Source organism: Sus scrofa, chromosome 3 (genome assembly GCF_054392235.1).
Source record: "Sus scrofa isolate SSC_HxYL_T2T_F1_AM1 chromosome 3, Sscrofa_HxYL_maternal_Yorkshire_Landrace_v2.0, whole genome shotgun sequence".
Classification (NCBI taxonomy): domain Eukaryota; kingdom Metazoa; phylum Chordata; class Mammalia; order Artiodactyla; family Suidae; genus Sus; species Sus scrofa.
The window spans coordinates 124,648,791-124,674,404 of record NC_139385.1 but is presented as its reverse complement, the minus strand read 5'-3'; the positions used below and the strand labels follow the sequence as shown (position 1 = coordinate 124,674,404).

Genomic DNA, 25,614 nt, shown 5'->3' with positions numbered 1-25,614 from the left:
TACGGGAACTCCCTTTCTGATTCTTCATGGCAGAAAGAGTTTAGGGTTTCTATCAGTCCTATATGATGCCATGCACGGAAGCCCATTTTTATGCTAAAAAATTAAAAACTAAGGGGGACCATCCAGTACCGTTTCCATTTTTCAACTCTCTGCTTCTGGTCGTTTTCTAGTGTCATCAGGTAGTTGATTTTTATATATATTTTTAGAGTTTACAGTTATCAATGGAAGGGACAGCATGATAGGAGATTACTCAGCTATTCTCTGCAAGGGAACCTGTGATTTCATTTGTGTTTCCTGGATCCTAAGACTGAGGACCTCGCAGATACAAGAATATCATTCATCTCTTTTTGACTGATGGGAACACTGGTATGATAGGCCTGTCTGGTTTAAAACTCCTCCATTCCATTCTAGCCAAGTCCAGGTGAGTGAGGCAGGAATAAGATGGTGCCCACGGCGTGGACAGTGGGGAGCTGGCAGAAAAGGAAGGCAGGTGAGATGCCAAACTTTCCCAGCCTAAAGGTGCAAGTGCTTTGGGGCCAAGGAATTATCATGAAGAGCTTAAAGCCTTGCACATGGTCAATTTGAAGGCTTCTCAAGATTTCCTTGTTTCTTTCCGTTTGATTCCTCTTGAGAATGCTGAGGATACTGGGTGTACTAAGGATTCATGAGGCTGCTGAAGATCAGAACTGCAGCAGAACAAAACAAAAAAAAAAAAAAAAAATGGAGTTCCCGTCGTGGCGCAGTGGTTAACGAATCCGACTAGGAACCATGAGGTTGCAGGTTCGGTCCCTGCCCTTGCTCAGTGGGTTAACGATCCGACGTTGCCGTGAGCTGTGGTGTAGGTTGCAGACGCGGCTCGGATCCCGCGTTGCTGTGGCTCTGGCGTAGGCCGGCAGCTACAGCTCTGATTCGACCCCTAGCCTGGGAACCTCCATATGCTGCGGCAGCGGCCCAAGAAATAGCAAAAAAGACCAAAAAAAAAAAAAAAAAGAACTGCAGAGCCTTATGGCTCCCCAGACAAAATCAGAGACAAAAAGTATCATAGGACCTCAGAGATGATTTCTCTATACCCACTCATCTCAAAGATGAGGAAACCGAGGTCTTAAAAAGTAAAATAATTTGTCCAAGATTTCTCAGACTTTTAGTGGCCAGGCTAGTTCTAGTGTTCAAATCACTCCATTTCTTCAAAGTAAGCATAACTCCTTCATACCTATATACAGTCCTCTCTCTTCCTCTCTCTCGCCTGCCCACACTACTATCTTGAAATATCAACATCAGTGACACCATTTGCCTTTGATGCCATGGAGGCAAAGTCATCCATCCATTAGAATAGTAGTTCTCAACCAATTTTCTGCAATCCTCGAGAAGTTTCGGCTGCCCATAAACACCCAGTCAACCCCAACTAACATTACCGCACCGAGGCACGGATGTCAATGGATTCCAGATGGGCTATTTAAGCGCTATGGTGCTTGCCCCACCACCCAATCCCCACAGCACCCACCGTAGATGCGGAAGGCATACTCGATCTTCAGGCTGGGGCAGGCCTGCTCGCTGAACACAGATGCCATGCCCAGCACATCCTCAAAGCAGAACACGTCGTTGTGGGAGAACACTCTGCAGATTCGGTCTCTGAAAGGGTTGACCTGGGGAGGAGCAAGGAGAGGGAGGAAGCCTATCAATGTCAGGCCCGTGCCTCCCTGGGCCTCACTCATCTCTCCGAAGCTCAGTGTCCTGGATTCAAGAAGAAAACCATAGCAACCATCTAAATATTGGTGTGGCTAGCGGGTCAGTGAGCCAGGACAGTGGACACGATGGAGGGTAGCTGGGATGAGGGACCACACTAAATGTCACCGTCCCCACTGTCATCTCCTCCCGCACGTGCCTTCCAGAGGCTCCTTTTGTCATTGTTGCTGTTGTGTTGTTCTCTTTATATTAATTTTATATGTAAAATTTGGAAAATAACCTCCCCAAAATATGAAGAATGGGATAAAAATGGTTTGTAATCCACTCTCCAGAGGTAGCGGCTATCAACATATTGATGTAGAGTTAGACAGACGCAGGTTCAAGTTCTGGCTTCACTGTTTCCTAGTGAGTGAGCTTAGTTTAGACAAACCTTACGTAATCAACAGAGCCTAAGATTTCTCATCGAAAAGATAGGGTGAGATAACACTGTATTTACCTGGTAGTTAGTTGTAAGAATTAAATAGGATAGGTTTCAAGTGGCACAATGACTAATGAATAACATTCAACACATGGTACCTATTAGTTGTCACATAACTGTTACAGATATTATAATTTGCACAACTTTCATTCCAATTTGTTCTCAAACTTGAGTCCCCAGTGAGTCAGGGTCACGTGATTGTAGATCTCTTGGTTCCCTAACCTGAGCCTAGTCAGGGTCATTCATGAGAAGCCTGGCTCTTTTGAGGCTGGCCTCTCAGGGTTCTAAGCAAACACCCCAGCCGCTTCTCAGCCAGCCTAGAGGCAGCTCACTAAAGCTGCTACTCTCCCTCCAGCCCCCCGGCGTGGGCAGGTTGGGTGGGCTGTGTGTTGGGGGGAATGGGCACATCTAATGAGAGTTAATTTTTTTTCTTATATTTTTTTAGGGCCGAACCTGTGGCATATAGAAGTTCCCAGGCTAGGGGTCGAATCGGAGCTACAGCTGTCAGCCTACACCACAGCCACAGTGACACAGGATCTGAGCCGCGTCTGCAACCTATACCACAGTTCACGGCAATGCCGGATCCTTAACCCACTGAGCAAGGCCAGGGATCGAACATGGATACTAGTTGGGTTTGTTCCTACTGAGCTACAACGACACAAGCGCTAAGGGCACGGAACAAGCTTAGAATTCTTTCAAAGTAGCAGGTGCTTCTTTGGCACACTCCTCCTCCTGCTTTCTGTGTCTCTAATCCATCCCCACTGACTGGGACTCCTTGGCCCACAATTGCTCAGGGGCCCAGCCTGTTCCAAGCTCACCCTGCCCCTGCCGGCTGGCAGGCCTTACGGGATCCCAACTGACCCCGACCCCTCTCTCCACCAACCCAGATCCCATTTCCTTAGATGCATCTCAGCTAAGAAAGCTATTTGATTCTGCGAATTCATACAGCAGTTTCTCAATCTTCCAAATTTTTAATTAGTTGAAACAAATCTTTAGTGGATTTTTCGAGTCCCCTTTCGCTGACACGGTGTCTCTTCAAGGCTCCAGGCTTTATGCAAAAGGATTAGTTCTTCTGTTTGCAGCACACGAGAGCCCAATCGTCTTCCCCATGGGAATGTGAACCCCCACCCCAGCTTCTCCTGCCAATGACTTTGTCTAATACTCCTTAGGACTCCCTAGCACCTGCCGATGCTCTGCTCTCTGATTTTGATGGTTCCCTTTGGGGGCCATGGAATTTTCTCTTTCATTTCTTTTGATTTCCGCTACCTATTAAAATCTATGGTTTAACTTTATTTAGGGTTTCTATGTATTTGAGAGTAGACAGAGGACATTTGGCGTCACCTCAGGTGACCGGATAGTTCTCAAACCTTAGTGAGCATGCAAGTTATCTGAGGTCCTTGTTAGAAGCATGAATTTTTATCTATCTATCTATCTATCTATCTTTCTATCGATCATACCCGCGACATGCAGAAGTTCCTGGGCCAGGGATCAAACCCACGCTGCCAAAGTAACCAGAGTCCCAGCAGTGACAATGCCGGATCCTTAACCCATTGAGTCACCAGGGAACTCCAAAAACACGATTTATAGCTCTCACCCTCGGAGAGCCTGTTTTAGAGGATCTGGGGTGTGGCCTGGCATTACGGATTGAACTGAGTCTCCCCCAGACTTGTATGTTGCAGTCCTGACCCCCATCCCTCAGAATGTGACCTCATTTAGAAACAGGGTCACAGTCGATGTGACTAGTTAAGATGAGGGCACATGAAGCGGGGTAGGCTCCAGACCCCATATGACGGGTGTCCACACCAAAGGGGAAATTTGGACACAGATGAGCAGTCAGCGAGCACCCCACGTGGAGACAGAGGCAGAGATTAGGGTGAGGCATCTACAAGCCAAGGAATGGCAACGATTGTCAGAAAACCACCGGCAGCTAAGAGAGAGGCATGGAAAAGGTTCTTGCTCACGGCGCTCCGTAGGCCCCAATCCTGCACACACCCCCATCTCAGGCCTCCAGCCTCCAGAACCTGGAGACAAGGCCTTTCTGTTGTTTAACCCACAGAATTGTGATATTTTGTGATGGCAGCCTTAGCAAACCAATAGTCCTAGGGACCTGCATGCTGAATAAGATTCTCAGGGGTCAGGATTAATTTTGTATAGACACTTACAGGTGTTTCGGGAGTGGCCAGGGTGCAGGCCAATGCGGCTGCCCTGCTAGAACCTCCAGACTGGCTCCGGTCTCCTCCCTCCTCTCACCTCTGCATCGCCTAGAAGGGCTTCGTGTGCCTGCCTCGGATGGATCTGGCTAAGAGCTATCTGCTGTGACGTGTTCCAGGTCACATGCATCCAGCTAAGTAGCTTTACAGACTACTTTGCCAAATTTTAACTAAATTAACTCTCGCAAATGGATAGGTGGCTTAACAAGATCCCTGCAAGGAAACCACAATTGAGGATAATGCTTATAAGGCAGATGCAAGTGAACAAGAGAATGACAGGGCAGCTACCTCCCGTACGTAAAATGCAAGTTCTTCTCTGTGAGGCAGAAACAATGAGAATCCAATCAGACATAATGAGACGTTGCGGCTCCAATACTCTTCTCCTGCACTCAGACAGGTGCAAAGCAGATCAAGAAGCTGACTAGCTTAGCATCTATCCAATCCAGGAATGAGATTCCAATCTCCCCTCCTCCCCCCATGCCCCCGGGGGGAGGGGGTGCCCCCACAACTTGGCATTGGCTGGGAGTGATGCGGGATGTATAATTGCCAGGAAGTCAATTCAGTTTCCCTTAGACCCCTGCCCCGTGAGTGTTATCCACACACACACACACACACACACACCCCTTGTTATATAGAGATGGAAGCAGGCTGTTGGTGCGGTACCTGCTGGTAGCAAGAACAGTCTATGAACACGACATGGTGACCACAGATTCTGTTGGAAGATGCAGGGGAAATCTGGCTGAAGTTGTACAAAAATAGGCATTAGAACAAATTTCACACTCTGGGAAAGTTCCTAAATAGTTGAAGACAAGTACAGCTGTTTCTAACATGGTTTTGCTGGATTCTGTGTCGATAATGAAAGACGTGAAGAACCACATTTCTGGGAGCCACTCAAGGAAAGAGACCAGGGGCGGCCCGAGCAGTACATTAGCTCCTTAATAACGACACCATTTATGGGACAATCTCTCTGAGTGTAATCACTGCTGGAGTGGCCACTTCTTGATGAGAAAGGATTCTGGGTAAGGGTACAGGGATGGTGATACACATGACACTCTTCTCTGCAGAATGTCCTGTAGGTGACGGCAGGCAAGAACTTAGATCTAGAGGTACACGAAGCGCTGTAAGGATGCATTGATGTGGTTGGGTTGTTTTTTTTTTTTTAATTTTTAAATGTAGTAAATCTTATAATTTGTCATCAGAAGGAAAGTGACTATGAAAATCCTTTGAACCACACGGAGGTTTGCTGGTTATCTATTGGCAGAGCCCTTAAAATAGCCATCACACTTAAAGAGGATTTACTCTTGTACAGAAAGACAAGTGTTCTAAATTTGCCGAGCTCTTTAGCATGACAAATGGCAGTTGGCAGTTTGCTACCTTGGAGATATCTACCCAAACATGGATCCAAATTCTTCTGACTCTTCAAGGTAAGGGGGACTGGTTTTAACAATGATGGAGAAAGTATTTGCTGTGGCCAGAAAACTCGTGCTGTGGAGAGAATGTTTTGAAAATGAGATTTTTATTGTTGAAAACATGTGATCTCGCCTGTAAAGATGCTTCTATCTGCATACCTGACAATATTAGAAACGGAGTTTTCTAGTCTATTTGAAAATGGCCCAAATGAAGAGTGAAGTTTGAGTCCATTTGCTAGAAAATATAAAAATGCAATGCTTTCCAATTAGCTTGTCAGAGCCACTGACTGGCATAAGGGAATCCGGATATCTACCAGCTTAATTTCAATCAAAAGCGTTTAATTGGTGGATGCGATTGAAATGAGAACCATAATTTAATATAGGCAATGATACATCTCTTCCCTTTGAATCAACTACGACAGCCATAAAAACTCACTCAGCTAAAAGAGACCTCTGGATGGCTCTACCTCAACGGGTTAAAGCAAGACTTCAAAGAATAACGAAGCATATCCCACCACACTGCTTTTCCTGCCACTGTTGCTATTAATGATCAGCAAACAATGAAATTGTGAGAGGAAGAAATTTCATCATATGACATAAAGGAGAATTTATTTTTTAAAATCTTTTATGTAATCTTTAACTTTTTATTTTGCATGTTTATTTCATGAGAAGGTATTGAGTTTATAAATGAATACACGCCCATTAGGGGGGCATGTTCCATATTTTTTTTTTATTGCTGGAGATGCATGATCCACAATGGCTGGAGACCTCTGATCTAGACTCCCCCCTCATGGCACAGGTGTGGAAAGGAGGCCCTGGGGGGAGGAAAGTCACTTGCCCAAAGTCATTCAGCAGGTCAGTGGGAGGGCCCGCCTAGGACCCAGGTCTTCTGAGTCCGCCTGGTCATAACCACCCATGTGAATGGGAGGAGCCCTGGAGGAAGGCAACAGGAGCAAATGCTGAAAAAGGGAGTAGCCCAGAGGGGAAGGGGAAGGCAGCGCAGGGCCGTCAGGCTTCGGAATGGTGGGGGTACCAGAGTGAGGAGCAGGGCAGGTGTCAGCTGCAGGGCTAGGGCCAGGTCACTGGAACTGTGTCCGGGCCCTGGAGGCCAGGGGAGCTGGTATCATTCTCTCTGAGGCCTGGCATCGGCCAAGACAGTGTCCCAAGCCTGTCTCTGTTCCAACAATGACAGCTTCCCTCTGCCCTCGGTTCTCTGCCCCATCACTTCCCAGAGGGAGATCCCAGGGCACAGACTGCCCCCACGATGAGGTGTCCAAGGCACATATCCGCTCTGTGCAGGGGGATGCTGGTGGTGCTGCAGGGAGAGCTGCTACGGGCCCAGGGGAGGCTGCCTCCGTGCCTCTCCCATCTCTTCACCAGGTGCCAGCTCAGCCAGAGTCCTCTGGTCCAGCCCAGCCACCCTCAGACAGAAGAACAGCTGGGAAGAGGTAGGAGAGGGAGTGAAGCTCATAAATGAGCCCACCTCCAGTTTACTCTACTCCAGATTTTTGTTGCTACTACTTTAACAATCTGAAACCTGAACCAGTAAAATCTGGGACCCATCCAAAGAGTTACAGTCTGCATAAAATTTCACACTCACTTAGACGTCTTCAATCCTCCAGAGGAGGAAGAAAATGACAATTGACAAAGCAACACTTCCACTTCAAAGATAACATGTATCCTTGTGTGAAGACCCTCTGAACAAGGGAAGATAAACATGTCAGTATAGGAACGTATCCAGGTAACAGCAGGGCAAGCTCCATCCAGGCATGACAAAACTAAAGAAGGTGAAAATAAACCCCAAATGCCAGGAATTTTTTTTTTTTTTTTTTTTTTTGGAAACAGAAACTACAGTTTGTTGACAATAAAGAGGCTGCAATCTCTGCCAAAAAAAAAAACAAGTTTTTTTTTTTAAAGATCTTCTCAAAGTTATTGAACAAGAGCTTTGATTTGAAGATGAAAGTCAGAGGGAAAATATTTGGACTTAGCTTAAAAATATCTCCTTACCATCGCTCCAGCTAGCACATCGTCAAAAAGAGCTTTTTACAGTTGCTGGAAAAAATCCACACAAAAATACGCTAGTGACTCAATAATGGCGTCACTGATGCAGTTTGTTTTTTTCCAGATCTCATTTTTTTTAAAAAAAAAATATCAAACAATATTATTTAACATTTCTCACTGCTAATTAACCTTTTTAAATCTTCAGTGTTTGGGTTTTTTGAATAATTTTTTTTGCTCATTTTGCCTGCTAACAGTACTTTTTAAAATGACATGATTAATGTTCATATTTTTAAAAGTTTTAAACAGATGTAAAACATCTGTCAGGGACCTGAGTGGATGGAGGTGTCTGTTATGTGAAGCCAGCCTGTTACTGGAGCAGACTCTCACTGAGAGAAGTGCTGCCTGTAGATCCCTCACGGTTGAGCAAAATTGGATGAGCAGACCCCACATCCTGGGAGGAAGGTGTAACAGAATTTTTTGCACTTTAATGCCTTTAAAAACTTCCTTCAGCTCTACCTTATTTTTGGATTGGGAAGCTCAATATTATTAAATGCTGATACTTTCCAAATTTATCTTCAAAGTTAATGCTATTCTAGTTGAAATCTTCCAGCTGATTTTTTTTGTGGAAATTGACAAGGTGATTTTAAACTTTATATGAAAATACAAAGGGGGAAGAACAGCCAAGACATGGACATTCCTGTTGTGACTCAGCGGTAATGAGCCCAATGAGTATCCAGGAGGATGCAGGTTCGATCCCTGGGCTTGCTCAGTGGGTTAACGATTTGGCGTTGCCATGGGCTGTGGTCCAGGTCATAGGTGAGGCTGGCCTGGGAACTTCCATATGTGGCCCAGAAAGAAAAGAAAAAAAAAAAGAAAAAAGGAAAAACAGCCAAGACAATCCTAAAGAGGAGGAACAAGGTCAAGGTATTTATCCCAGTAGATGTCAAGACCTCGTGAAAGGTAATCAATACGGTATGGCGGTAATGCAAGGACAGACAGACAAATCAATGGTCATATGGCAATTCCAGAAACAGACTGGAATAACGGCCACCTGGTTTACGTAGAGAGCTTTTTTTCAATAAGTTGTATTGGGTTTAGTGGCTCTCGATACAGGGAAGAAAGGAATCTTTGATCCTCACCTCCCTCCACACACAAAAATCAATTCCAAGGTTGATCAGAGAGCCAATGTGAAAAACCAGTAATACAACTTTTAAATGAAAGCACAGGAGAACGCTTTCATAACTTTGAGACAAAGATTCTTTAACAATACACAAAAGCACTAATAATGAGAGCAAAATGTCATTGGAATATATTCAAATCAAGAATGTATTTTGTTCAAAAGACATCATCAAGAGAATGAAAAGGCACGCCACGAAAGTTCACATATACTTCAATAGGTGAATGGATAAATAATCTTTGGCACATCCGTACAGGGGAATACTTCTCGGCAGGGTTAGCAATTCTGAAACTACATGGATAATGGGCTTGAACAAATAGTTAAATAAATAACAGATTATAGGAGCCAAGTTTCTTACTGTCACAAAAAGAAGTTACAAATAAGCAAGAGAAGGAGGCTAGACGTGGCGCTGGATTAGTCAAAGTCATCTGTAGGAACTCATGGGTATCTTTGGATGGATGGATGGATAGATAAATAGGCAGATAGATAGACAGACAGACTAGATAGGTATTGGTGGGTAATACACAGGGTGTAGTACATACACACATATTTTCTAGCTCTGTCCACTAAGTGACTTTACAGTGGAGAAACCTGGAAACATTACCTTAGCTAAGTGATGAGACCTGACGTCACCAGTACTCATTCATACTGGTATCATGTGTCCCCCGCTCTGACGTGATGAGAAGGGTACTTCACCTTTGTGGAGTTGGCTGTACACATCCACAACCCCAGCCTAAGCAAGGAAACATATCTGAAAGACTCAAATTGAGGGAGGTCCTACAAAAATACCTGGCCAGTGTGCTCAAAAAAATCATGAAAGATGAGATTGAGAAATTGTCATGATTAGAAGGGATGAAGGAGACAGGAAGACAATGCAACATGGGATCCTGGAGTGGATACTGGAGCAGATGAAAGATATAAGTAAGGAAACTAGTAAAATCAAAATAAAATTTGTAATTTAGTCAGTAGTGTTCCACCAATTTTAATTTATTAGTTTTGTTGCATCCCCTGGTATACAGTATTTGCCTTAATAAATCTTGAAAGCAAGCCTTGAAAGGAGTAAACTTATTTTGAGTAACAAATGCATCCAAGAACTAAACTCAATAACATTTAAATGAACACAGTAGTATTGAGGACCTAATGATATAAAATTTGCAATGTTCGGATTCCAATAAAAATTAGAAAAAAAGTAGAAAAGTAGACCCACAACCTGTAGAAAAATCAGTTAAAAGAAACAGACCCAGAAATGACACTAATGATAGAATAAGCAGGTGCAAATATTAAAACTACAATTATAAATACACTATGTGTTCCAGAAGGTAGAGGAAAGCATGATGAAGAAAAATGATAAATCCTTAGATTCAAGAAGCTCTGCAGAACCCAAGGAGAAGAAATCTGAAGAAAACCACAGCATGGCATGGCATGATCAAATTGCTACAAACCAGTAATAAAGAAAAATACATTTGGGGGTGGTGAGGGGGGACACGCACATAGAGGAACAGAGATAAAGCTATCTCTAGATTCATTGTCAAGAATTCAACAAGCCAAAAGGCATGGAGGGATGTCTTAACTTTCAGAGAGAAAGAGAAAAGGCTCTCATCCAGTTATTCTATACCCAGCAGAAATATCTCTCAAACCTAAAGGGAAAGGACTTTTTTTCTCCCCCCAGACAAACAAAAGCCGAGAGAATTCATCCACAGAAGACCAGAGCTTCAAAACCATTACAAGAAGTCCTTCAGGGTAAAGTTTGCCTTTAATCTTACATACTTACCCACACAAATCTCCTCTATCTTTAGAAATATTACCAAATAAGTAGGATTGAAAAGATATGACACTATGTTCAACTACACTTTTTAACTCATTAATGATGGAAAAACTTCATTAATGATGGAAAAACTCCTTTCCCTATTGTCTATTATGTTGCTCATTTCTTTCTTATTAATGCCTATAAAATCTGTGTGTATAAAGGGTTAATATCCCATATTAATAGCCGTGTGTGTGTATTAACCCTTTATAGCCATATATGTTGTGCATATTTCATCAGATTTGCTATTTTGTGTATTTTAAGTGTTAAGAATTGTTCTGTGTCATTGATATTTTTTGTTTGTTTGTTTTTTAAGGATTTCTTCAGGGAGAACTATAATACCAGAAGGAAACTTAGATCTACACGAAGGAATGAAGACACCAGAAGAGAGAAATGTCTAAGTAATTATTTTTTAAAAAGCTCTTTTCTCATTTTAAATCCATTTCAAAGTGACACATTCACATATATCGCTGAACATTTCAACATCTTTCTGTCAACAACTGATGGAACAACAGACAAAAATCATTACGGCTGTAAAAGACTTAAAGAGACTATCAACCAGCTTGCCTCACTTGACACTTGACAGAGCACTTCAGCAGCACAGCAGGAGACACATTTTTTTCAAGGGCACTTGGAACATTGACAAGGACACACCGTATCCTGGGTTTTTAAGCAAGTCCCAATAAAGTTGAGAGGATTTAAATCACACAAAATATGCCCTGACCACAATAAAATTAAATTAGAAATCGATAACAGAAAGATATCTTGGAAACCCTCAAAGGCAAAGAGCGCATCAGGGAAATTAGGAAATAATTTGAACTAAATAAAAATGAAAACACAACGTATCAAAACCTGTGGTATTCAGTGAAAGCAGTGTGTACAGGAAAACAAACAGCATTAACAGCTTCTATTAAAAAACAAAGGACGTAAAGGCTTCTTTGATGAAAATAAAGGTCCCTCACCCATTAATGGGAGCTGGTCACCGCAGGGAAAGAGAGGGTTGGGAATTTCAGGTCTCTCGGCTGGTGGATGGTGGAGCCCATTCTTTTCCTGTGCTACTTGGGCAGTGGCTGCCTCTTGGGAAATGGATGACCTCGTCAGCAGGAGCAGTGACTTGGAAGCCACAGGTGGATGGAGCTTCTGGACAGAACCGGAAGGCTTCTGTTCCTTCTACCCTGTTGTCCAGGAGGAATTCTTGGTTCTGGGTCTGAACGGAGTCACCCCTCCGCACTGGAGTAACTCTACCAGAAGGTGGCAGTGTTGAGTTGGAGTCATTCAGTCTGTTCTCAACCCCAACACGAGTGAGCGCCTACAGTGTGCAAAGTGTTGGGTCAGGCTGTGACCATCCCGCAGGCAGGTGGCAGGACAGATGTCACCATTACGTTTTACAAAGAGAGGAAACTGAAGCCCAGAGAGGGAGGACTCGGACTCCTAAGTCGATGCTTTGTCTCAGTGCTTCTCTTGACGCTATTGAACACGGCAATTTTTTTTTTCCCAAGTTCTCAAAATCAAATTCCTCCACACACAGAGCAAGCAGGGTTTGAGGCACTATCCTGAGTCCCATGCCCTTGCCACAAACCAGTAGAACTGAGGGATGTGGCTTCCTCAGCTACAGATGAGACGCAAGTCTCTTGGCCTGAACTTCAAGCCCTGGTAGCAAATGCATAGGCGCGCTACTGTGGGCCGGGCACTGATCCAGGTCCTGGGGCCCCCAGAATGATGAAGTCGCCACTTCTGTCCTCCACAGGACTCAGCTTAGGCACTTACCAAAGTCGCTGCAGAAACAGGCAGGGTAGGAGACGTGTCTGAATTGAGTACAAGCAGAGGGAAAGGACAAGAGCCAGGACAAACTAGCGTTGCTGGGAAGTAGGACCCACAAAGGGCCTGCAAGAAGAAACCAGCCAGGCGAGAGAGACACCAGAGGAGCCAGGGCCAGGCCGGCAAGGTGGTGCAGGACAGCGGGAGGTGCTGTGCGCGGGGACTGGGAGCAAGGCAGGCCGGCTGGGCTCTGGTTCCTCCTCCACAGACCCCACCCCACCCCTGCCGAGCTCCCAGCTGCCCAGGAGTCACTGGATGGATAAACATGTTAAGTAGAGGCCAGCAAGAGCAGGGCTTAACCTGGACCCTAAATCCTCAAGGGTCTAGATTGGCCTGCGCGTCTTCAGCAGGTGGAGAGAAGCTGGCGTTTTTATTTCAGGGGGGTTGGGGGCAGGGCGCGTGGGGCACGAGAAACTCGCTTAGGTGAAGGCACTCCCTCTGTTGGCGAAGGCCTGCAGGCACCCTTCCCGCTCGTTGTTTATAAGAAAAGGACAGTCTCTGTGTTTTAGATGTTCACCCTTCCTGAAGTCTAAAAACAGAGAGGCCCGGGAGAGAGCTGTCTCCTGGTGACAGATGGGTTGGCGGGGACAGGCTGAGGATGTGTCCTGCCGGCAGCTGGAGGTGGATGGCTCATGGAACAAATCCGGGAGAAAGGCAGTAAAAATGTTCAATAGTATTAAACATCCATGGGACCACGTGGCCTGAACCTGGCTCAGACCCACCAGCCTGGTCCCTCCCCAGATTCTAGGCCCATGGGTACCTGCCACTGCCCTGAGGATCCTTCCAGAAGAGCTACCTGCTAGCATGGAGGAGCTCAGGGGGCTACGGGCCCTGAGATTTGGAGGGTGGCCCAGGGGCCTGGCACTGTGCTGTGGGGGACTTGATGTGGGGAGTGAACGGGGCAGAGGTTCTGGAGTCAGACTGACTCTAAAAAGTTAAAATGATGCCTTTTTATTTGACATCTACAAGACGCTGCTATCCTGCGGGTTTTGAGGTTTCCACGATCTCAATTTTTCAATAGTGTCACTTGCCAAAGCCAAAAAAAGGAAAACGAAGAAACAGAAAAAGAAAGAAACTCAAAAGACCAACTGTCCCCTCACTTATTTATCGAATCTATTACAGGAGAAACAAAACTTCTTCATATTACAGAGAAATGTCTATTCACATGTGTGCATTAGCATTTTAACCTCTTGATAGCAATTCTACAGAGTCTTGCAACACATTAAACAATATTCAAGGAGTTCCCACTGTGGGAAAGTGGGTTAAGGATCTGGTGTTGCCGCAGATATGGCGTAGGTTGCGGCTGTGGCTCAGACTGGATCCCTGGCCCAGGAACATCCATATGCCATGGGTGTGGCCAAAAAGGAAAACAAACAAACAAACAAACAAACAAAAATTCAAGACCCTGGATAACAAGAATAACAATAAGACAAGCTGTGTGAACTCAGGCAGATCATCAAGTCTCCACTTTTCCCCATCTGTAAAATGGGCAGAATCATAATTTTGCTCATGGGGCTTTCTGGAGATCAAATGAGTTCACATCTGCAAAACACCTGGCACTGGCGGCCCCCCCCAAATTTTAACTACCATCAGTAATCCATCTACCCCAACTTCACTGCCGTCCCACCCACATCACCAGCACCCCCAAGGGATGGGCAGGGCCATTCATTTTAAGCTCCCAGGTAAAGTCGTTACCTGGATCAACAACAGGTTGCCAGGAGTTGACCCCGCCTGCCAATGGGCACAGAAATATATTAGTTTTAGCTCTTAGGGGTGCCTATGGCCCAGCATCTCCTCAGGGGCAGTGCTGGCTGTAGCCAGAGGCATCACCTCCTTGAAATCTCCGGGAAACTCAAAGGAGAGCAGCTCTGGCAAGGGGAAGGGTGAGAAGGGGGCCTACGTGTTGAGTGGCTCCCTCTGCATAGACCTCACTGCAGATGAGGATCTCGAATCCCACAGAAGCTAACACACCAGCTGTGGGACTGAGTCCCCCAGGGGGTGTTAATTAAAATCCACCTTTAACTGAAATCCCACCAGGGGCTTTCCACCAACAGCTCTTGAGACCCGGCCCGAGAATCTTAGGAAGCTGCCCATGTTACCCCGAGAGACCTGGTCAAAGTCACAGTGCTAATAAGTGGCAGAGACATGACATCAGACGCTGCCCATCCCCCCTCCCCTGCCCTGCACTGTCCCCTCCAGGACACATCCAGCAAAGACAGGGGTTGGGGGGGGTGTGTCTGGTCTCTAGCCTCACTCCAGGGCAAACATCCAACCTGCAAAACACGTGTTTCGCAGAGACACCTCCCAAAGCTTCCTTCTGCTCCCCAACTTCCGCCCCCAACCCCCGACAGGCTGTGGCCAGGTCCTGCCGAGGCAGGCAAGTTACGTCACCCCCAACCCAGCACCCGACCCCTCGCTCGCTCGCTGTCTCATCCCTCCCAGTCAGTTCCACATGTGACAAGCTGTCTGTCCTACAAGCAGGTCCTTTAACTGTTTCCCTCTAACTTCCCTCTTCCAGCGTCTGCCAGATTTATTTAGGAAGCGTTTCCATTTACTGCCCGAGCCCTTCTGATGAAAACTACTTCTCCCAGAGCACCAACTAAAGGGCTCTTGTTGAATGAATGGCTCCTTGTTTCGACCTTCCAGCTTGGCTGTTTTATGGAATTAGCAGGATAAGGAGAAAGAAATTGCTCTGGACACTCCAAAGCAACGGGCATCTGGGGAGGAGGTGGGTCCTGTGGATGCAAAGAGCCCCTTGGCTCCGGGAGTTCTGCCCAATAGAGGAAGGCAGTGGGGGAAACAGATAGAAGAGGGACGGGAGAGGAGGCGGTGGGTGCAACAGCTCCAGGATGGGACCCCTCCCGGGACCCACGCTCCCCAGCCTTCAGCGGTGCTGACGCGAGGGTGCACAGTGCTTGACCGGAGTGGAGTCTTTGTGGAAACCAGTGAGGCGGCTGGGGGTGGGGAGGATGGGGCGATGTTTGGGTGCATTTGAAGTGAAGCAGCTGCGCAGGAGATGGAGGCAGAGGGGACATAGGAAAAAGGAAGAGGCCCTCTTCCTTGTCCCTCTCAACCCTCCGCCCAATAAAATAGCAAAGCAACGGGGAAGGCTCTGCATTCTCACGGGGCAGAGAATCCAAGCGAGGGTGGTTCACAGACACGTCAACGTGATTTGTCCAGGCAGGAGGACCCCTAGGAATGTAGAGCTCTGAGAGTATGGCAGAGGGATTGTTTTCTCCATTTCAACACGGTTGCCCCGCAAGCAGGGTCAACACGTGGCTCAGGCAGGGAACCTAACAACAGTTTCTATGATTTGTGTGTGTGGAAAGTGCCAGCAACGTTTTGAACAGCCAATATAAAACCCTGCTGAGTCACGATCCGTACCCGTACTTTAAAAGCAGTTTGTGCAAAGCAGGAAGCAGTGACTGGGGTGAGGAGGTCCCCCAGGGCAGACCCGCCAGCGGACACGTGGAGGAAGAACCCAGAACAGGAGCCACTGTGCTTCTCACGGGAGCAGCGGCCCAGCGGCCCGCCTGTGCCTGCCCCCGGCCCTCTCGGTGCCGCGCTGTTTACAATCTGCCTTCCTGTCTGTAAGCAGGAGGGCTTCGCAGATGGTGTCAGGGCTGCTTTGCAGCTGTTTGGGGATACTCACCCCAAGCACCCTGGGAACATGTTCCCCTGTGAACTCCCCACGATGAGGGTCTTTTGCATCAGGACAATGTCTCTGCATCAGTACATCTCAGCGACAGCGGTTGATTTCTTTCCTCCCGCGCTTTGTTGTTGCTATTTTGAGATTTAATCCCAGAATTTCTTTTTTTTTTTTTTCCCTGTCTTTTTAGGGCCGCACCCGCAGCATATGGAGGTTCCCAGGCTGGGGGTTGAATTGAAGCTACACCTCAGCCACAGCAACGCCAGATCCTTAACCCACTGAGCCAGGCCGGGGATCGAACCTGCATCTCATGGATACTAGTCAGATTTGTTTCCGCTGAGCCACGATGGGAACTCCCCCAGAATTTATTTCTAATCAAGAAAAATTTTCCATAAGGCTTGTTTAACTTTTTGTACTGTTTGTCCTGTTCTGTGACAGGCATAGCCAAGTACTAGACTCACAGAGAACTTACGCTAGAGAGCAGTCCACCCGAGACCATACTTTAGCCAAAATATTTAATTCTTGTTTATGTAGCCAACAGAGGAGTGGTCCCCCTGATTCTACAGATTTTAGAGGGTGCAAGCTGGATCCTAGTTACTACTGTTTTTATTTTTATTAATGTTTCTTTTTTTCTTTTCTTTTTTTTTTTTTTTTTGACTTTTGTCTTTTGTCTTTTTAGGGCCACCCCCACGGCATATGGACGTTCCCAGGATAGGGGTCCAATCAGAGCTGTAGCTGCTGGCCTACACCACAACCACAGCCACACCAGATCTGAGCTGCATCTTCGACCTACAGCTCAGGGCAATGCCGGATCTGAGCTGCGTCTTCGACCTACACAGCTCAGGGCAATGCCGGATCCTTAACCCACTGAGCGAGGCCAGGGATTGAACCCGCAACTTCACGGTTCTAATTGGATCCGTTAACTACTGAGCCACGACAGGAACTCCTATTTTTATTAATGTTTCTATATCAGTTATGAACTATGCCTATTTTTGAACCAATTCCTCCAATAGAGTTCTCTTCCAGGGCTTCTCAAATTTTAATGTGTATTCACCACTTTATCTAAAATAGATTATCAACAAGGACCTACTATATAGCACAGGGAACTATACTTAACATTCTGTAGCAACACATAAGGGAAAAGAATCTTTAAAAGTGCATATATACACACACACGCACTTACTATACATATATATACATATATTTTATATACATGTTATATATATACATCTGAATCCTGTGCCATGAAACTAGTACCTGAAACTAGTACCACTCCATAAACCAACTACATTTCAATTTTTTTAATTTTTAATGTGTGTTAAAAATCACCCAGGAATCTTGTTAAATGCAGGTACTGACTCTGTAGGTCTGGGCAGGGCCCCAAACTCTGCATTATTAACAAATTCACCAACGGTGCCAGTGATGCTGACCCAAAGATCACTCTTTGAGCAACAAGGAGCAAAATCACCTCCCAGCCCCCTCTCTCTCAGTGCATGGCTGGACTGATATTAGACACAGCTATTTTTTTTTTTGTCTTTTCTTGGGCTACACCTGTGGCATATGGAGGTTCTCAGACTAGGGGTCTAACCAGAGCTGTAGCCGCCGGCCTATGCCACAGCCACAGCAATGCAGGTTCCAAGCCACGTCTGCAACCTACACCACAGCTCACGGCAATGCCAGATCCTTAACCCAGTGAGTGAGACCAGGGATCGAACCCGAAACCTCACGGTTCCTAGTTGGATTCATTAACCACTGAGCCACAACAGGAACTCCAGACACAGTGATGTCTGTTAGAAGATCAGTGATAACCTTCAGTCCTTCCATCACCAATGTGCAAATATTTGGTTTTCTTGCCGAATGAGGGCCCTGGGGGATGAAGTCCACCCCTCACTTTGGATCAACTGATATAAAGTGAAACAGGCTCAGACCACAGCTCTTCCATCACCCTCGGACCCTCACCCCTGTGATGCTCAGTGGCTCTTTTTTTTTTTTTTTGTCTTTTTGCTATTTCTTTGGGCCGCTCCCACGGCATATGGAGGTTCCCAGGCTAGGGGTCTAATCGGAGCTGTAGCCACCGGCCTACGCCAGAGCCACAGCAACTCGGGATCCAAGCCGCATCTGCAACCTACACCACAGCTCACAGCAACGCCGGATCGTTAACCCACTGAGCAAGGGCAGGGACGGAACCCGCAACCTCACAGTTCCTAGTTGGATTCGTTAACCACCCCGCCATGACGGGAACGCCTCAGTGACTCTTTAAACATGGAAAAGTCCAAACCGAAGCAACCCCAAAGTGCATTCTTATTTCAGTCCTGGATATTTTGGATTATTGGACTTTTGAAACCCCAACTTCCTACTCTTCTCTTCCCCCTGTGTCCTGGGAACATTGCCCCAACCCCAGCAGGCTACCCTTGACGGAAGGGCCAGCCAGCCCTGCCATGATTCATCACCACCCAAGTATTCACTGAGCGCCTACTGTTGGCCCAGATCTCCAGGCATCACACCGCATCCCTATTTTCCCTTGGGCCGCAGAGGACAGGCAGGAAGGAGAGACATGGGTGCTTGCTAAACATTTTCCTGTCTACCAGGTGCTATGGCAGCCACATTCACATGTGTCGTTCCATTCATTCTTTACAACAACTCGGGACAGTGGACATCGGTACGTTTATTGTATAGACAAAGAAAACCAAGGAGCAGAAAGTTTACATAACTTCACCAAATACAAGGAAGAGGAGGAATGTGATTCCAGCTCTGTCTGACCCTCAGGCCTGAGCTCTTTGCGTGGAGTGGGTTCCAGGAAGATGCCACAGCCGTGTGGGAAAACACGCACTTGGAGATGCCAAGCTTCTGAGTCAGCAGGTGGTCCAGGCTGAGAATCAAGGAACGTGCTGATGGCTGGTGCTGATGCGGCTCAAGGAGGACCGAGAGGCGGGGTGAAAAGCGTCCGGCAAATCTTGCCACTTGGGGTGGGGGTTTCCAGGATGAGCTGATGCTGGGTCCCTGGAGGAATCTGGAGTTCCGCAGCCCTTGCCACAGGGCACAGTTGGGAAAGTGCTCACGCAACACCTTCCTGGAGGATGGAGAATGTGGATCGGACACAACGCACACAAGTGCCTCTTGAAGAGCCACATGCCAAGTGACCTTGATGCATCTGTGTCAACTTGGAGAGAGGTCTCTCGTGATGTGTCACAGGGCTCTATCTTTTATCACTGACTTGGGTGAAGGATATTCAAGAGCCCAGTTTTTTATTTTGTTCTTTGTTCTCCCGTGAGACATGAATGTTTTTGCGTGTTGCTACATAGTCAATATAATTATCATTTTAATGGTTGTGTAGTTTAAATTCCCAGAGTGGACGGCCCTGTCTACCCAAAGTCTCCAAGGAGAACCTGGAAATCTAAACTAGGAAAATAATTTTTAAAAAAAAACAAGGAAAATAATCCATGAGGATGTGTATTGAGAAATTATTTATAGTAGCAAAAAAATATAACCAAACCTGGAAAAAATGTTATGGTCGCACAATGAGGGGAAGGTTTATTAAATCAGACCTCAGGGCAATTCTGCAGCCATTGCAATGATACTGACACAAACTGCAGAGCAACACAGAGAAACAGTTATGCCTAATAGGAAAAAGGCACAAAATAAAATGTATCTCTCTTGGGCTACCCTGATGTAAAATAAAGTGTGTCTGGGGGAAAAAGTGGCAAAAAAAAAAAAATAGAAAATGACAAATTCTGTTAGGGTGGTTGGGTGCTAAGGAATTCCTTTTTAGAAAAGTTATTTGAATGCTGACATACTATTTTAAAATGAATAGAAAGCAATTTAGAAAAGAAAGTACGTTCCAGAGACAATTGGCTAAGCAAGCAAACCCATGTTCTTCCGAGGGGGTTGGAAGCAAGAGCTCCTACCTCTCTTTTCTGCTTTGCTCTCTGTGGGGCAAGGGCTGGACTCCAGGCAGAGCTGGGCTCTTGGTTCCCAGACCCAGAGAATAGGGGGCTGCCCTTCTCCTGCCAGGCCTGGCGGGAATCGCTCCTTGAGAATGGAGGTTCAGAGGAAGAAGGCCCCAGGTCATCTCATGGTCTCTGTACCTTTCCAGATACATCCCCAAATACACACCCATAGGTTGGTAACTAGCAAACAGGGAGCCATTTTCATTTTTCCTGATAATCCTACCAGGTCTTAAGAGCGTTGTTTGTTGGCTCTTGGGCTGCTGTCCTGCCCTCCTGCTGGCATGCCCGGGAAGGCACAGAGGTCCCCGCCCCCTCTTCCCCCGGCTCTAAGGCCTCTCTAAGGAGGAAGGCATCTGAGGATGAAGGACCATGTCCGCCTCCTGCTCTCTCCCAGGTGAGTCTCCCTATCCTGGAAGGCCCTTTGCCCAGGAGGGCGTGAGCAGAAACGGTCGGCCAGGCTGGGCATGGCTGGCACAGGGCAGGAACTGGCCCCTGATCCAAAGCTGCCCTGCCAGCTGTTCTCCCTGATGAGGGGCTGCTCAAGTCTTGGGTGGGGGACAAGGGAGGGGCCCAGGGCAACAGGGGCCAGGGAGCAGGGTGAAGCAGGTGCTTCCTGCATCGCCGAAGACAACTCGTTTCTGATGTTTGCCTTTTCTGCTGCCTCAGAAGTGGTGTCTGGGTCACGGCATCTTGGGTCAGCCTGCGGGGAGCACTTCCCCTGGTGTTTGGCCTCAGGCAGAAAGAGGGAGGTGGGTGATTCCTCTCCCAGAGCCCAGTGTTGGGGGTGGGGGCAGGATGCAGGGACTTTTAGCCCATGGTAGGACACCAACCAACTCTGCTTCACCTTCCTGGGCAGGTGGGCCACCCCCACCTGAAGCCTGGTCCCCCCACCCTGCATTCTATCCAGGGGCAGGGAGCTTGCTCTGCCCCGAATCAGCCTCATCTTGCTTCCAAGAGCACGAGCTGTTTAGGAATTTTCAGCCGAGGGCCAACAGAAGCCCGCCTTCGGTCCCTTCTCCCTCTCATCCGAGCATTACCCTCGGAGCCCATCGAATTCCTCCTCCACTCCCAGCAAATTCATAAAGGGGGTTCTGTCTTGCCAAACCCTTTTTCGGATGAAACCCCCCCATTTCTTAGCCACCCTCCCAGGGATGTGGCTTTGGGTCCCGCTACTAGCCTGGTGGCTGTCCTCGGACCCTGGTGTGAGGTTGATGCTCATAATTAAAGACTCCCCGTGTGGTCCCGCCCCTCAGAGGGACACAGCCACCTTCTGCCTCCAGAGGCTAGCTCTCTCTACAGGCTGCCTGAAACCCCAGGCACCTGCCTGGAGCATTTTAGCATTTCCACAGCCATTCTCTTGGGCAGGCTGCACGCAAACCTTCAGAGGTAGGCAGGGCTGCTATCACTAGGTCCATTTTTCGGTTGGGGAAAACTGAGATCCCACACAATATGCAAATTCCAGTCCAGGACTTTGAACAACAAGCCTGATGTGCCTGGGAGACTTGAAGGTTGCACCCTATGGGCCTGGGTACTACTGGGGGCTGAGGTCGAGTTCAGAAAAGGGGAAAGTCCTTCGCAGGGCCTGGCCTGGCCCTCGACCTGTCTGAGCGTGTCCTGAACCCAAGCTGTGTGGAGCCTGGGTGGCCTGTGGCTCCAGGCAGGTGGTGCAAGCACCACCACCCCCAACACCTCTGCCACTGGGAAGTGCTTCAGAGCTGCGGGGTGTCTTGTCCCTGCAGGGGCAGCAGAGGCCCCACGCCTGCAGAGGGTTGAAAATCCTGGGAACAGAGCCCCGGCCAGCCCAGCCAGCGCCTCGTTAGGAGGCCCGAGGCGGGAGGGGGACTTCAGGAACAATGTTGTTTATTTTTCTATTTTTAAACAAGCCTGAGGTCTCTGGGGGCACAAATGAAGTTATCAGAAAAGACACGAGTGGAATAAAGCCTCAAGCCAGCAGGCGGAGCAGGGCCCTGGGGACCAGGACTCTTGAAAAGCTGAGATGGGGTTTGTTTATCTTGTACTCTGAGAGCGCAGGACTGGGACCAGGGCGCTGGACAAGCCTGTCCCCAAGGTCTCTGCAGCCTGTTCCCTCTGTGCCGCTGGGGAATTCGGGTGCGAGCTCTGCTTTTAAAATGATCCCATCAGGGTCACGGGCAGGGGGGAGGGAGGATGCACCACCTCTGGAAGGAAGCCCGGATCCACTTCTCACCTTGGCCACGTGAACGCCTTTCCCAGCGGGCAGAGCTCAACAGAGCCAGTGCATGCACGGCACCCAGTCCCGGCACCCAGTCCCAGCCCCCGGCCCCCCTCCAGCCACACAGCTCCCCACCTGCCAGAGCCTCCATTTCCTCTCCCAGCGATGGGCTGGTCATCCTCGCCTTGACTCCCAGGGAGCGCCCAGGGGAAGAAGCCACGGGACGACACGTGCACCTAGGTGGGCCGGGGCCTGTGTGTCACTGAATCCTGAGGCCCTGACAAGGGGACATGTCCTTCCCATCCTAAGGGTTAGGAAGCCGAGGCCCCGAGGAGTTGAGTGACACGCTCCGAAGCATTCAGACTCAGGCCCCCCCAGTCCCCGAGTCCACTCTCCCTCCACGGGGGCACCTCTCAAACACGTGTTCTTGGGAGATTTGCAAGAAATATGGATCATTGACAATTAAAGGCCCAGGTGGGTTTGGCTGGATGAGAAATTCCTGCCAGGGAGTTCCCATTGTGGCTCAGTGGTTAACGAATCCAACTAGGAACCATGAGGTGGCGGGTTCGATCCCTGACCTCGCTCAGTGGGTTAAGGATCCGGCATTGCCGTGAGCTGTGGTGTAGGTCGCAGATATGGCTCGGATCCCGCGTTGCTGTGGCTGTGGTGTAGGCCTGCGGCTACAGCTCCGATTCGACCCCTAGCCTGGGAACCTCCATATGCCGCAGGGGGCGGCCCTAAAAAAGGCAAAAAGACAAAAAAAAGAAACTCCTCCCAGGAGCAAGAGATAAGCTAAGAAGCCAGGTGAGCAGGACTTGTGGTCAACGGACTTGCTTTGATCCTGCTCTGACTGTAGACAGAAATGAGGGCTACTTCCCCGAGTCGGTGAAAGAGTCAAATACAATTCGACACGTGACGGGGCCAGGGAAGGGTCAAGCTTTGTACAAATGAAAACCAAACTGCTCTTCGGTTCTGTTCCCCACTACCTTGTGAAATATGATCCACCTGCATCCAGGTGAGCAGGGGAGGGCTACGCTTTGCCCCCTTCAAGAGGCACCCATCAGAGGCCACCGCAGGTCCGGATGGGGAAGGGGCTGCCTTGGCCATCCCACAGGCTCCCTCCACCCCGATTGCCTCCAACTTAAAGCCACAGGTCATGTGCCTTGTCCTGGAGTCTAGACAGAGAGTTGAGGTCCAGAAGGATAGAACTGGCCCATGGCCCATCCACCAGAGGAGAGAAAAGTTCAAACTGGAACCGGGGAGTTCCCATTGCGGCTCAGCAATAACGAACCTGACTAGTGTCATGAGGATGCACGTTCAATCCCTGGCCCCACTCAGTGGGTTAAATTGCTGAGAGCTGGGGTGCAGGTCACAGCCGCGGCTTGGATCTGGCGTTGCTGTGGCTGTGGCACAGGCCAGCATCTGCAGCTCCAATTCAGCCTCTAGCCTGCGGCATATGGAAAAAAAAAAAATAATAATAACGAAACTAGAACCCAGAGCTCTCCCCCACCCTTCAGGCTTTCCCAACTACCTGCGTGGGAGGCATTCCCCCTCCACTTGGAAGCTGAGGAAACTGAGACCCCAGAAGAGCAGCGATGCGCCCAAGGCCACTGGTGTCTGTGGTGCAGCTAAGTAAGGCTGGAGGCCAGACCCCACCTCTTTGCAGCTGGCTGCTCAGGCCAGAGCAGAGACTGCATCTTATATCGCTGAGCTTTTTCTGAAACGAACCACTTCTTAATTCTTTGGCTGAATGTCTAAATAAGGATTTTTGCCAATTCTGAGCCCTGCTAACTGATGAAGTTGTCAGAAAAAGATCTAATGATGCTGGAAAATGCGGGGAGTGAGCCAGCTGCCGCTTGCCCTCCCAGCCCTGACGGCATCGGGGAACCGGGACCCTCCCTCGGGGGAAGGGGGAGCAAGGGCTGGAGGCTGGGACTCTGGGGCCTTTCATCAGCTGTGTGACCCCTTTGATCCTCTGCTCCGCAGCTGGAAAGCAGGCTAACGCCGAGGGTTATGAGACGATGTGCGTGCGATGCCCCAGCACGGAGCCAGGCACGGCGCAGGTTCCAGGGCACACTGGCACAGAGGGACAGGGGGGCCGGCGGTCCGAACTCCGCTGGATGGACGGAGGTGGCCGTGCCTCCAGCCCTGGGTGAGCGAGAGCTGAAGGGCGACTCCACTTGGGGAGGCCCCGGGTCAGCCCCCAGTATTTATCTTGGGAAGGAGGCCTGGGTGAGCCAGTGTGCTTCTCTCGGATGAGATGAAAGGCTCAGAGTGACCCCAGGCCCTGTGAGGTGGGGCCCCGGGGTGGGAGCCTGGGAGGCTGGGCGGGGGCGCCTGGCAGGTCAGGCCTCTGCCTTTGTTCTGGCTCCTTTCTCAGTGGAACATTTGTTCACTCGGGAGTCTGGGCACGAGGGGTGGGGCCTGGCTTGGGGACTAGGGGACCCGACAATTCCCAGGCTTGCCCCAGGAGCCAGAGAGACTGGGCTCTGGGCTGGGCCCTCCCGAAATGAGCTGGATCTAAGTGTGGGCCTCCCCGGAACACGAAACACATGTGTGATCTGCTCCCCGAGGTCGGCTCGGCGGGCCCAGCAGGCGATGGGAAAGCCATTGCCCCCTCACTCACACGTGTGCACGCGTCACACACACACACATGCCCACATGACACATACACACATGTACACACATAATACACCCACATGACACACATACATACATACATGCACACACATAATACACCCACATAACACACATACACACACGTACACAGAGAACACACATACACATGCCCACCGTGTCGCCTGCTTGGGGACCTTGATTCCATCTTCCCTAGGAGATGGAGAGGAGGGTGGAGAATAAACAGCTCTTGGGTGCCAAGGTATTTTGCAACCACGCGGCTGCGGGCAGAGCTTTCAGCTCCACACAGACTCGGCTTCCTGGTGTGTGGACTCGGTACTTGCAGACCCGCTGCACGAACTAAACGGGGCGCAGTATGAACAGGACCTGTAGCCGCAGGGCCCATGACTAACAGCCATGGGCATTTGTGGCTGAAAAGTAGAATTGCTTTAACCCTCCAATCTGCTTCTTCTTCTTCTTTTTTTTTTTTTTGTCTTTTTAGGGCCACACCCACAGCACATGGAGGTTTCCAGGGTAGGGGTCTAATCGGAGCTGTAGCCACCGGCCTACATCAGAGCCACAGCAACTTGGGATATGAGCCGCGTCTGCAACCTACACCACAGCTCACAGC

At 48.6% G+C, this 25,614-nt stretch overlaps 1 protein-coding gene and 1 long non-coding RNA gene across 7 annotated transcripts in view; both read right to left on the bottom strand.

Moving 5' to 3' along the window:
• CIB4 (calcium and integrin binding family member 4) overlaps positions 1–25,614 on the bottom strand; it is a 98,398-nt gene that overhangs the window by 6,306 nt on the left and 66,478 nt on the right. For 5 of the 6 annotated variants that reach the window (XM_021087728.2, XM_085019926.1, XM_085019924.1 and 2 more), the window contains one exon: positions 1,502–1,643. In XM_021087728.2, the coding sequence (XP_020943387.2) occupies positions 1,502–1,643 (142 nt within the window). Of the gene's footprint in view, positions 1–1,501; positions 1,644–11,724; positions 11,863–25,614 lie in introns of those variants that run through there. The other variant, XM_085019925.1, reaches the window with a different exon arrangement.
• On the bottom strand, positions 18,875–24,086 carry LOC102157447 (uncharacterized). Its single transcript, XR_302581.4, has 3 exons — positions 23,899–24,086; positions 23,659–23,814; positions 18,875–19,299 (listed from the first exon to the last, which is right to left on the bottom strand). It is a non-coding gene; the product is annotated as an uncharacterized LOC102157447 (long non-coding RNA).